The 14,671-nt window shown below is 38.6% G+C and overlaps 1 protein-coding gene across 2 annotated transcripts in view; it reads left to right on the plus strand.

Moving 5' to 3' along the window:
* The window catches only part of LOC124607499 (histone deacetylase HDAC1), a 161,080-nt gene that overhangs the window by 106,264 nt on the left and 40,145 nt on the right, over positions 1–14,671 (plus strand). For both annotated transcript variants that reach the window (XM_047139883.1, XM_047139884.1), the window contains exon 6: positions 6,064–6,313. In XM_047139883.1, the coding sequence (XP_046995839.1) occupies positions 6,064–6,313 (250 nt within the window). The remainder of the gene's footprint in view (positions 1–6,063; positions 6,314–14,671) is intronic.

Consider the following 14,671-nt stretch of genomic DNA (forward strand, 5'->3'; position numbering starts at 1 on the left):
CACTCAACTTCAGTATGTTACCCTACACCACAGCATTGTCAGCAAACAACTGCAGACTGCTGCCCACCCTGTCTGCCAAATCATTTATGTATATAGAAAACAACAGTGGTCCTATCACACTTCCCTGGGTCACTCTTGATGGTATACTTTTCTCTGATAAACACTTGTTTTTGAGGACAACATACTGGGTTCTGTTACTTAAGAAGTCTTCGAGTCACTTCAATATCTGTGCAGTAATTCCATATGCTAGTACCTTCATTAACAACCTGCTGTGAGGCACTGTGTCAAACACTTTCTGGAAATCTGGAAGTATGGCATCTGCCTGTTGCTATTCATCCATAGTTTGCAGTTTATCTTGTGAGAAAAGGGCAAGCTGAGTTTTGCATGAACGATGCTTTCTAAAACTGTGCTGATTTGTGGAAATAAGCTTCTCACAAGGGGAGGTCACCAATCGGGACATGCTGATTTTGCCCAAATTGTGTGTGTAGAAGGAGTTGGGTCGTCACATCACGTACCTTAAATATTTCGCCTGAGTGGGTCTTAGGAAATGAGAAAATGCTCTCGAAAGTTTTTCCGGTAGCACTATGTACCTTATTTAGCTTTCTGTTCATCGTTAACGGCATAGTGTAATGGTCAAGCGCATTGCTTATGAAACAGGCGACCTGTGACCAATCCCTGGTGCTTCCTAATTATTTTTCCATCCCCCCCCCCCAATTGTTATTTTACTTCGTTTCTTCAGATTGTTCAACTATTTACTGTAGAATTTAAATACATTCAATCTTTTGAATCAAGTGTAAAACAATCATATCGTAAATGACGTACAAAAAGGTTAGAAAAAAAAATATTATTCTTATTATGTATATGACACTAACAGACGTTACCCTAGCTGACTGGTGGAATCGCAAGCGTCTCGTCAGCTATCAGACAGTAATGGATTTCTCACCAGTGAGTGTCGTGACTGTATGTATTAGACTGTGCCTCTATTGTCAGTTCGCAACGATTTGTGGAGCTGTGAGTATCGTCGTGCCAAAATCAAACATGGCAATCCAACAAAAAGTGACTGATAATCTCGAAACGTTTGATGAAGATTTCAAAGCAAACTTCACCAGTGCTCTTTCCTATGATTTTTCAATTTATAAAGAAAAAGGGATGATCACTGACAATCCTCCTATGTCCTTCAGACCTACAGTAATAGCCATAGGTAAAGCAATTGCAGAGGCAGTTATCGACATTATGAATATGCATTTCATAGAGTATGATGAAGATCTGATACTATGCACAGAGCCTGAAGAAGAAAATATTTATGAAGAGGTACGTGGAACATTCTCTCTCTCTCTCTCTCTCTCTCTCTCTCTCTCTCTCTCTCTCTTTGACACACACACACACACACACACACACACACACACACACACACACATGTTAATCATATGCAGTCTCTTTTTATCTGTCACAGGTGACTTCTTCAAGTACAGATAAGGATTATACTCCTGAAGATTTTTCCACGAGTTCCTCACGTACATCAGCAACATTGGCTGACAAGAAGGAGGTCCTGGAATTTGCTGACACTCATCCAAAATGGAAATTTGCAACATTGCAGTCTAGATTCCCAATCCTGAAGAAAAGGGATTATCTTAAAATTTGGAGGAAAGAAGTACACTAAGGTGGCACCAGACTTGAAAAGTTGTCCTTAATTGACTCGGAAACATGGGATAAATTTCAAGATGCATGTAGCTGCTATGAATTGGTGATGACTAGATCCCTACAAGAATGGGCAATGACCGCTGCATTCCTGTATTTATCAGAGCGTTTTCACTTCCGTGCTTCTAATACTTGGGCAAAATCCTTCAAGAAAAAATATTCGATAAGGCAGCGAAAAATCACGAAATTTGTCAGCAAAATTGATGTAACTTTGGACGAAACAGTGGCGGCAGCAGCAGAGAAGCTTCATATGTAGATGAGACATTTAATGCCACATTTCAACATCGACTATATAATTAACACTGACCAGACCGGATGCCAGTATGAGTCAACATACAACAGGTCTCTGGATGTGAAAGGTGCAAAGACTGTTATGGTGAAGAAACTAATCTATCGAAGGCCACCCACTCTTACACAGCACAGTACAGTTTAACCGTTTCAGGGAAACTTTCACCCCTTGTGTTTTTATGTTTGCAAGAGCCTGCGAATAAATTCGGTCCTCAGGTTGCCGCCACTGTCAAAAAATTAGAAGACGAGTATGAAAATGTTGTCGTTACTTGTTCCATGTCAGGGAAACTAACAAAAGAGCTTTGTGCAACATTATTGGAAACAACATTGAAGCCATACGTCACAGACAATAAATTTCTTCTGTTGGTGGATTCTTGGGGTGGCAAAACAGATTCAACATCGTATGATGAGACAATTAAGATTGAGCTAGGCGAGGCAATGTGTACCATGAAGGTCATTTCACCAAAATGTACACCTTTGGTTCAACCTTGTGATGTATATTTCTATTGCCAAGTCAAAATTCCAATTAAGACTGCAAAGTGCCCCTGAATTGCTCCGACAACAGCGAGAAATATCACCAAGAGAAGACGCAATTGAAATACATTTGATCGTGCAGCATCAATTCAGTGCTCCTGTGTTCACCGCTATGATCCAGCACGCTTGGTTTGCATCCAAACTGATAGCGGATAAACAGTCGTTTCAAAACTTGAATGAAGTGTCCTTTCCAATGATGCATGTTTCAGCAAAATGTAACTGCTCAAACAATGCCTTCATAGAATGTGCCTGGTGTGAAACGTATATATGTTTGACAAGTTTCTATGATAGATGTCACCATCAAATTGCAAACCTTCTACTGTGATAATGAATAAAAAGTAGTGCGCATAATCACAAGAATCTTCGGAAACTTTATTTTCATTAAAACTTTTGCCTAATTCAATAAAAATACTGCTTGAATGTGTTTAATTTCTACTGTAAATAATTGAACAATTGGAAGAAATGAAGTGAAAGAAACATGGGGGAAAAAACAGAATAAAATCAGAAAGCACTTGGGATTGATCCCAGGTCACCTGTTCCATAAGCAATGCGCTTGACCATTAACGCTATGCCGTTAATGATGAACAGAACTCTGAGTAACGTATATAGTGGTATTGGAAAAACTTTCGAGAGCATTTTCTCCTTTCTGAAGGCCCACTCAGGTGAAATATTTAAGGCACGTAATATGGGGACCCACCTCCTTCTACACACGCAATTTGAGCGAATTCGATGTGTCCCAATTGGTGACCTCTCAATAAAGTTTATTATATTCTAACTGAGAATATGTCCCAAGGATTCTGCAGCAGACCAAAGTTAGGGATATTGGTCCATAATTTTGTGGGTATGTTCTTCTACCCTTCTTGTATGCTTGAGTCACCTGCACTGTTTTCCAGTCACTTGGGACTCTTGTGTTGGGCAAGAGTTCATGATAAATGCAGGGTAGGTGTGGGACCAGTGCCGTAGAGTACCCTTCGTAAAAGCGAATTGCGATTCCTTCCAGACCTGGCGGCTAACTTGTTCTCAACTCTTTCAGTTGTTTCTCTACACCAGAGATGCTTATTACTATGTTGTTCACACAGGAGTCTGTCCAATGGTCAAATGATGGTATGTTTGTGCGATTCTCCTGTGTGAACAATTTCTTGAACGTGAAATTTAAAACATCGCTTTTTGTTTTGCTATCGTCAATTGCCACACCAGACTGGTTAACAAGGGACTGAGTAGAAGTCTTAGACCTGCGTAGCAATCTTACATAGGACCAGAATTTTCTGAAGTTCTGTGGCAGACTTTCTGCTAAGGTGTTGTAAACATCATGCATAGATCTCTTCACAGATTCACGAATCTCTACTAATCTATTGACCAGTTGAAACATGTCCTGTGGTTGTGTTATGTACAGCAGATGTTATGTGGAGAACACACAGAGGAGGTGTAAAGTGCAGATTGTACTGTTACAACTGTAACAACGGATGGTCCATGATGGTTTGGATGATCATATCCTGGTGTTCACACTGAAAGGAAAAGTAGGTGGTAAGGTCTACGAACACTTTTTAGATGAACATGTTCTTTCAGTGTCTTGGACAGTGTTCGCAGCTGTAGGTTTGCATCCTCCAAGCTCAGGACTTCCTTGCTTTTTTGTCAATGTTCTGTTTGATGAAAATGATGATGCAGTTCCACAATCATTGGGTTAGAATATTATTTATCTGATGTGACCTGTATTACAAATGTTAAGGTAATATTATTGTATTGAGCCCCTGTGCTGCTTCAGCTATAAGTCAGGTTCTACCATAAAATACAGAATTTTTCCATTTAAATAAAAATAATAGGGGTTTGGTCAGGTTTGCTACCAAACAAGAAAATAGAAATTTGTCCTCTTTCAACTTTTGTCCTGTGCTTTTAATAGATAATGACAATTTTCCAATCATTCATTTTATTAACTGAAGTTGAAAGCTGTTAACAGTGTGACATCTGACAGAACGTTTGTAGGAGACGCATCAAATAATTTTTCCCTTTGATGGTGGTTTCCCAAAAGTCTCCTGCCTGAGTTTTGGGTTTCTTCTCTTAGCCACTGACAAATGTCACTCTCTTTCTGCTTGTGGCCTTTCCCTTTCTCCATTCAGAAGAATTGTTCTGTTTGAAAATAAAGTTATGTAATGCCTAATTCAACAAGTATCAGTTAAATAATTACTTACTCATTAGTTTTTTAACTGTCATTATCAGACATCTTTGGTATTGTATTTACTGTTGCTCGCTATGCAGACAATGTTGGCCTGGTCCTGTTGCCTTGATAATTCATATCTTAGTGAATTTCAACAAATCAAATAATTTTGTGATATGAATGTAAATGATTTGACAGAATGAATAGTTATATATTTTCTAACCATGATAAACATGTTGCCTGTATTTAACGTCTTTACTTGCGGAAAATACTTGAACTAACTGCAGAAAGAGTCAAAGGTCAGGGAGTGGGGAATCCATTTATTCTGCACAAGTTACATTAGCACACCAATGATTGCTAATATGAGTAGTACAGCTGCTGTTTGTACACACTGCAGAATACTTACTACATATTTCAATAAAAAGGAGAGTGGAGGTACCTCTGAAGAAATTATCACAAATAGTGAGTAGCAAACTCACTCACAGTCTTCTGAAGTTGTGTAAAGAAGAGAAACTGGGGCTTACCAGGAATGATGGAAATTGTTAGAGCAAATAAAGGTAACACTTCATACACCATCAGCAGAGATTTAGATGTTTTCTTTTTACAATTATCTGCCTGCATCTGCAACCTAAATCCAATTAAATCAGTTTGGAACATAATTAAACAAAAAATATTTGCAAGAAATGTTAAACTTGAAAACTTAAAAAGGGGCTGTCACAAAACTGCAAGAAAGAAGTGGTGGTGGAAGACTGAGCTAAATTGTGGGCATACTTAACAATTATTAAAAAGAGATGTGAATTAATGGAGCAGGATATTGGAAAGGCCATTATACCAGTAGTGATGATGAAAGTGACTGGACACACACTTTTTGATATACATTGAATAGAAAGGAAATTCTATTCAACTGCGACAGAAATTGGTCATACAGCTGATGAAACCACAATTTAAAGACTTGAAGACTTTCACAGCAGTCAGTAATAATAAGCATTTAATGGTAAGTAATATTTTTATTCATTTAGCAAGCATGAAATGCATTGACATGTATTTCCCCACTGCTGATGTTTTGAAATTGAATGTACTTCAGATCCTCCTCCCTGTGCAGTAACACAGTTTCTGTCAAAAGACATGAGCAATCTCACTGCACAATGCTAAAGTTATGTCAGGAAAATGATAAAGTGCAACCTATTATTATTTGTGTCCTGTGAGCTGTTTCCTATGTTGTAGGAGGAACTTCTATTATGCTATTGTGAAGTTTTTGCTTTGTTGACAATTTTAGCTTGTAAATTACATCTTACTCTTGGAATTATGTTATGTTTTAAAGTTTCCTATAATTCGTATTTTATTTAAGTATCTCTTTTGAACTGTTGTGTATTTTAATCTGTTTCAAACAGGCCATGGGAAGTGTGTGGAATTTGTAAAAAAATATGGACTACCATTTTTAATGGTCGGTGGTGGTGGCTACACGATACGGAATGTTTCACGATGTTGGACTTACGAGACTTCAGTAGCTCTTGGTGTTGAAATAGCCAATGAATTGCCATACAACGATTATTTTGAATATTTTGGTCCAGATTTTAAACTGCACATTAGTCCATCTAACATGGCAAATCAGAATACACCTGAATACTTGGAGAAGATTAAGTAAGTGGATTTTAGTAAAATTAAAAAAAGGTAGTTGTTTGTAGTTGACTAAAGGAAAGAAATGTAAGTGTGCGCACTTCGATGGACAAATGCATGCATTGCTGTCATGCGTGTTTACAGTGGCAATCAGTTTGCCTAACAGTATTTAATTGTTGAGTGAAAGAAATACTGACTGTGAGAAATGATTATTATTTCAAACATTGGGATCAGCAAGACTTAACATACCTAAACATTAGGAAGTATTCACTTATGAAGATTATAGAAATAACTGTAATATTACTACAACAGTCCATTGCCAGATTACAGGGTTGAAAATTATCGAATACATTGTTTAGTCGTTGGTGTGCATATATTGTTGAAAATATGCTCAACAAATAGTATTGCAATTGCAATTTTAATGCTAAAAGATTGAAACAGCTCTAGTGCCCAAGCAGCTGGAGGTAGCGGTCATGTGTGTGAGAGGTCTACCTGCTAATGTGAAAGTGTTTGTTTTCTTTCTAGTCTGAAGAAGGCTTTGACCAAAAGCTTAGTGTGTAATAGTATTTTAATTTTTACAGTGGGTGGCAGTCTATGTTTCATAATATTTGTTAACTGCGTTTTGTTATAGCCCCAACTGTCCAAGAATGCTGAAAAATAAAAAACAAAATGGAAAAAAAAAAAAAAATAAAATGCTTGCAGCTGTTAAATATTTCCCAACATCACATCCCATTGTAACTGTGGTAGAAAAGGACAAAAACTGAAAATATTAAAACCAAAAGTCTCTTAGTTACTGGGGCTGAATGTCACAGGCAATTTATTTGTAACATGAAATCAAACAATGAAAATTCCACATAGGGCTACTTATTGTATAGAGAACACATCAAGTTGCTGATAGGCACAATTAAGACATTTACATACAGATTTCGGCCGCAGCAATCATCAGTAAAAGAGGGACACACACCATTCACACATACAAGCAAGCACACCTCATGCGCACACGACCGTCAACTCCAGCAGCTCGGACCGGAATGCAACATCACGAACGATGCAAGCAGTGATCTGGAGGGAACAGGAAGGAGTGGGGACAGGGATGATCTGTGTCAGGTGGGAGTGTTCAGGGGCTAGAATGTCAACAGCTACAGTGTCGGGAGGTTCTGGGACAGGGAGGTGGAGAAGAAAGGTGCAAAAAAGGAGAGGACAGGGGAACCTCCTGACACTGCACTGTTGACATACTAGTCCCTGCACACTCCACCAGACAGCATTCATCTCTCTCCCCACATGTACACTATCCCTTCTCCTCCCCTTCCCCTCCCCTGCCCCTTCCAGATTGCTGCTTGCATTCCATGTGATGTTGCTTTCCGGGCTAAGATACTGGAGTTGATTGTCGTGTGTGCGTGAGATGTGCTTGCTTGTTGGCATGAATGCTCTCTCTCTCTCTCTCTCTCTCTCTCTCTCTCTCTCTCTCTCTCTCTCTCTCTGTTTTGCTGATAAAGACAATGGCCGAAAGCTATATGTAAGTGTCTTTTAATTGAGCCTGTCTGCAACTGAGCATATGTTCTTTACGGTAAGTGGCAATCTGTCTTTTCTTACATTATGTGTAGCATTATTTGAGTATCCAATTAGCAGTATCCTACATGCATTGTAAGGGTCAAAGTAAAACAATTGTGACTGTAAACGTAATTCGAAAAGGTTCTTGAGCTCCTTGTATGTCATCACATAACACAGAATTTGAAATGACTTTAATTCTTGGAAATTGCTTTAAATATCAGTATAGTTTCTCACAGACGAAACTTATTGTTCAGTGCAGTATGTCATTATCAAGTCAACAGAAAAGATTTTAGAAGTAGCATCTGAAGCACTGAAATTTGCATATCAGTAACTGACTAGTTGGAGACACATTAAACCCAGTTTGCACCAGAAAGTGCACAAGCAGTTGAGCATCAGTGACAGATTGTTCTCTCTGGCATAAACGATAGGCAAACAAACAGCATTCGATCTAGTTCAATTTGCATTCGGTTCTTGCTCATCTTATGCTGGTCGTTCATCTTTCAGCAAACTATCAGTAGAAGTTAGCATGTTCTCTGCTTCAGCGGTCATAGCATCGAGAGAATGTTTCTGCAAATTACTTTTGTTTTTTAACATGAGTTGGGTGATTTAGGAAATTATTAAAAGAGGATGTAATGTTGTTAAAGAATATAGAAAGCATAGATGCATGTCAGACCCAAAGGGGCCCACAGGCCAAAATTCCAGGAGAAAGATACACACTTGGTAGAAAATTGGCGAAGCATTCAAAAGTCCAGCTGGGTCTGTGAAAGAAATGCTTCTGTTAGGTGGGGGTGTAGATACACAAGCTTTTGTATCCTTTTTTTTATTAAAAAGGAATACTACAAAAAATGTCCTTGATAATAAAAAAAATACGAATAGGTACTAATAGTATGCTGATTGAAGTAAAATAAAAAATATGGATAAGACCTGATCAATCTTCTGCTTTAAATTCGAGGTCATTGTAGCTACGTCACAGATGTATAACTCTTATTTTTTGGTGCTTTTAATATTTTTCATGTTATAACCGAACTTCTAAAAATAATTGTAACTTATATCTTGTTATCTCATCTCCAAAAACTATAGCAATAGCCTATTGACAGGCCATCAATAATTTTACTTTCCATTAATAAAATGCAAATAACTTTCTCTTTGTTAATGGAATTCTTGAGTTTATTGTATATGCCAGTGCAGACATCAGGAACTATCTGAGATATACCTGTTACTGAAATGGGAAATGATTATTAACTTAACCATTTCACCTGCTGAGAACCAGGCATTTTTTGGGTTATGTTGCTTTTCAGTATTTAGCACCCTGCTTTTAAAATCATCCCTACCCCTTACCACCTGCACCCTCTCCTACCCCCCTCCAATGCAATGAGAAGCCAGTGAAAACCATCAACCAACATATATGCAAGGTTTTGGAATAATGCTAAGGCTAGTATTACACTATCAAATTTCTTTGACGAAGTTGCTTTGTCAAATATATTTGACATAGTGTAATAGAGAACCTTTGTCAAATTTATTTGATCATATCTAGTGCGTTACCTGCGATTTGATCAAAGAAAGTGATAATCTTCCGTTAACTCCAAGTGGCTAGCATGTATAAACAAGCTGTAAAACCATTGTGTGCTGTGTATGTGGAGTAGAGAACCAAATTCAAAATGTGAAGGAGGTCATATTTCAAAGTGTATTATGACGTTATAAATATGAAAAGACATAATCTGGGATAAAATAAAATATATTTCCTTTTTTGGACTTGGAGATGGAAATCCGCCCTCTTTCTTCAAAGTGAATTAGGATAGTCTGCACTGACAGATTTGTATAGGAAACCAAAACCAGGAAATATTCAAGTTAAGGTCACTGTCACCACTGGTGTTTATTTTTCATTGAAAAGGGAGTTATAGAACTGTTGTTGTGTGCCAAGACCAGAAAATTAGCACAGATGGTAATTGATGATACAGCAGTGGTAGCTGAAACTGAATATTAATTGAGTTATGTGCTAAATGTAATGTATGGAAACGCTAGGTTAAGAAATGCAGAAGAGTGTACCATGGCCGCCTATATTAGAAAACTAAATGTTGCAACATTTAGTTGCAACATTTAGGTACACGCAAGACACAGAAGCAAGAACAAAGCCAAAAGGTCTTTTATAAGAATAAATAGCAAGTAATGTCCAAGAAAATAAAAATTGTGCCTAGTTTTGAATGTATTACAGTGAACTGAAATCCATAAAGAAATTTGTGACCTAACTATAATCGGCATAAAGCATCAGAAAGCACCATATGGCTTTAATTAAAGTGCAGCTACTCACAATGTTCCAGTGTGGACTGTAATTGTTGCATGACAGCAAAATATGGCAGATATTGTAATATGTTACTGTGGACCCGATTTATGCTGGAAAAAAGACTGGTGCTGTGAATGCAAGGAAGACATACAGAAATGTTTCCATATGTAATTGATAAGGAATGATGCGGGCAAAAAAGGCATAATGTTGACTTTTATGTTTGTCACTTCCACAATTTGTTCAATATGAGCACCGGACACATTGACAAGATGTTGCGTTCATCAAACAATGTGATCAACAGTTACTCGCAGCAGTTCCAGTGCAATCTGAGCAATATTTTCCTGTATACTGTTCTTCAGATCAGGTAGAGACTGAAAAGTCCCTGGTAAATTAGCTCTTTTAGATACTTACAGAACCAAAAGACCCATGGACTCAGATCGGGCGATCTTGCAGGCCATGCAACTGGAGAACATCCGGAGATAACAGATCTGCCACTGGAAGAATAACATGAGATCTCCCCCCCCCCCCCCCCCCCCCATATTGCATGAAAACAATGGTTTCCACACAGTTGTGCTATTCCAAATCAGGACTCACATGCTGTAAGAGGAGGTATTGATAATGTGCAAATTTTCACGGTACACACCCTCTGGGTGTATTCTCTTCAAAGAAGAACGGACCAAAATTGAAGGTGCTTGTGAATCCACATCACATAGTCACATACTGCGAGTGCAGCAGCTCTTCAAGCAGAACATGCGGTTCAACAGTACCCCAAATTCCACAGTTCTCTGTATTCACAGCATTCTCTAGTGTAAAATGTGCCTCACCAACCCATAGAAAATTATCCAGGCACAAGTCATCAACTTCGATGTGTGTCAGTCAGAAACTGAAGAGCAGATGCAGAATGTCGCTGCGGATCATGAGGTTTCAGTTGCTGTACTGTGTGGATCTTGTGCGGGTACCAGTGTAAAATAGACTGCAAAACTTTCTGTACTGTTGACCATGGAATAGACAAATCTTTTGACACTGCACAAGTACTAGACTACCCGAGAGATGTACTACATGGTCAGTTACAGCTACCCCAACAGTAATGTCCACCATGATAGGACACCTTCCTTACTTAGTTTTTCAAATTTCATTATAATTTTCTTTAAATCATATTATATGAATGCGTGGTGTCTGTTTCTTCGAAAGAACAGACTCTACGCAGACCCTGTGGCTGTGAAACACTATATGTAAATGGAAGGAGGATCACTGCCATCAGATGCAGTGAGACATTAAGTGGAATCGGCGGCGTCAAACAAGAATGTGTACCAGATCGTGATTCGAACCTGGGATCTCCTACTTACTAGGCAGGTGTGGTAACCATTGCACCTTTTGGGACACAGCATTATTGTAGCTGCGTGGAATATCTCGGTATGCCTCATGGCCGATCCACACTTCCACTGAGCACCACTTATCCGCAGCCTCTATCCATCATACTCACATTCACTAATCAGAGGTTCCTACAGGAGGTCAGACATCTTTCATGCATTTGCACTGAATAAAGTGGATTCATTGTCCAGTCAGCTTATCAATTATATGAATGCGTGGTGTCTGGTGCTTCAAAAGAACAGACACCATGCAGATCGCGCAGCTAAGAAAAATTATATCTAAATGGAAGAAGGATGATCGCTGTCAGCTGCAGTGTGACATTAGGTGGAATCAGCAGTGTCAAATAAAAATGTTTGCCGGACTGGGATTCGAACCTGGGATCTTCTACTTACTAGGCAGGTGTGGCAACCAATGTGTCATCTTAGACAGAGCGATATCGCAACTGCACAAACTATCTTGGTGTGCCTCTCGGCCAATCTACTCTCCCACCGAATGCCATCTGCCTCGCAGTCTCTGCCCATGGATCGGCTGTGAGGCATACTGAGATAGTCCACGTAATTGCGATAATGCTGTCTCCTGGATGGAGCAGAGGTTACTGCACCTGCCTAGTAAGTAAGCGATCCCAGGTACGAATCCCAGTCCAGTACACAATTTTGCTCGACGCAACTGATTCAACTTAGTGTCTCACTGCAGCTGACAGCAGTGGTCCTCCTTACATTTATATATAGTGTTTCTTTCAGAGGAACAGACATCATTCATTCATGTAATTGATAAACCTGCCTGGGCAAATGGATACACTTTCTTCAATGTGCATGCATAAAAGACATCGACCTTCTGTGGGAATCTCTGGATAGCGAACAGGAGTATAATGGACAGGGACTGCGGGCAGGTGGCAGTGTGAATTGGCTGTGAGGCTTATGGAGATAGTACATGCATTTGCAACAACGCTGTGTCCGGATGGCGCAGTGGTTACTGCACCTGCCTAGTAAGTTGGAGATCCTGGGTTCGAATCCTCGTCTGGTTCACAGTTTTGCTTGGCGCCACTGATTCTGCTTAATTTTTCCTGCAGCTGACAGCAGTGATCCTTTTTCCACTTACATAGACTTCTTTACATCATCTAGCGACATCGTGCCTCTCCTCAGACCTTTCAGTCAGTAATACACTCCCAATGCAGCACTGTAATATTTGCTGTCCGTAAAGAGTTTCACTAATGGCACACAGTCTCTCTTTCTCAATAGCTGTACTGTTAACTGACATTAGGGCTTGTCAAATTACAGCGTGCTTGTCATATTATCATACAAACAGTGTACAGTGCAAGATTTGCGTTTGGTCGCCACAGTTGGAATGAATTTGTTTTCCAGCATAAATTGATTCCACATTAACACATCAGTATATCTACCAAGTCTCACTGCCACACGATAATTACAGCCCACATTAGACCTCTGCGAGTAGCTCAACTTTAATTCTGATCTCCTGGTACATGGTGAACATGCGGCTATACTCATAACCAATTCCTTTTGAACTTCAATCAGGTTACAATTCATTTATCATGTTAAAGGATTGATGATACTGTTACGACTTGGCTACTATGAACTGTATACACGACATTGCCAAATAGCTCAGTTGCTTAAAAGTTGAGAAATTAATAGTAGTGGATGTTGGACATAAAGATACAAAAGACACTGGGAATATAAATATAGATGTGAAATAGTTACAGATGGTGGAAACAGGTGATGAATAAGATTGTAGAGGAGAAGATTAAAACTAAAGAACAAAACTACAGAAACTACCAGATATGCTGGAAGAAGCAGTGAATAAATAAAGAAATGGATTGATGAGGGGTTGAAAGATACGGCACAGTCCACAGTGGACCATGGCAATAATGAGGAGTCAAAATGGGTTGGCAGGAGAAATGAAAAGGAGAAAAAAAAAAGATTTTTTTTATTTCTAGTAAGTTATATAAATTTTCGAATTAATGATTTGAGAATATATCTTAATATGTAGCAATGTATATGTGAATTATAAATGTGTTTTAATTGTCTATTTTGTTCAGTAGTACTGTTTGTCATGAACACTTTCTTGGGAGATGTAGATGTAAAAATTGATTTGTTAATCACTTGTCAGTGATCTACAGCCTTTTACTTTTCTATTGTAATATACGCCAGTAAATTGGTATTTAAAAGTAAATAGTATGGAGGAGACACATGACACATTGGACATAGGTTCCAGTCTTGGGTCTTATTGGAAAATGAAAGCACCACCAAACCTTTTCTTGAGATTCCTTTCATTAGTTAATCTTTCACCACCGTCACCTCTATATGATTGATTCCATGGATGATTTTAATGTAGGAAGTTAGTTGTAAGCCTACAATAATAACAAAATATTCATCTTTAATGATCGTCAAACAGAAAATTGATGTTGAAAGAACCAAATTGAATAACGAATTTGGTTAACACTTTTAAGTGCCATGTATTTCTCAAAGTGTCGAGTAGAAATTTCATGGCACAGCATCATATATGCGGAGTTCTTTTTTGTCATTCTAAATCACAGAAATGAAAATCTATAAACCTGCTGCTATTGTTATGCAAATTTTATCCAACATATTTGATGTGCAAACTGTTTCTGTATGGTATTTTTGTCCTTGTTTGTTACTGATTAGAGTCTTGTTTCATACTTAATTTTTGACATATCCATCACTTAACTAACAATAGGACATATGTTGATACTACATGTTTCGGACTCTAATCCAACCTTGACAAATTCGCCCTCATTCGAATTATTTTTCATGATCATTGGAATTACACACCTTCCAGATGTAAATATATCATCAAATATGTTTGAAGATTAGAACAGTCGATACTTTGTGTGAACAGTCAAAAGAAGCAGAGGACTGTGATCTCTGAAGCTTCCTTCGTGTTCACAACCCAGAGATTCTAAAACTTTTGACTTGGTTTGGGTAGGGGGTGGGGTTAGGGGTCTGAGAAGTTCACATTTAGATCACGATTGAAACTTTATTGAAAGTTTTTGTCGGAATTTTGCATCTCCAACCAAAAAGATCAGTCATATTACAAAACTTACTGACAGATTAAAACTGTGTGCCCGACCGAGACTCGAACTCGGGACCTTTGCCTTTCGCGGGCAAGTGCTCTACCATCTGAGCTACCGAAGCACGACTCAC

Source organism: Schistocerca americana, chromosome 3, assembly GCF_021461395.2.
Source record: "Schistocerca americana isolate TAMUIC-IGC-003095 chromosome 3, iqSchAmer2.1, whole genome shotgun sequence".
Taxonomy (NCBI): domain Eukaryota; kingdom Metazoa; phylum Arthropoda; class Insecta; order Orthoptera; family Acrididae; genus Schistocerca; species Schistocerca americana.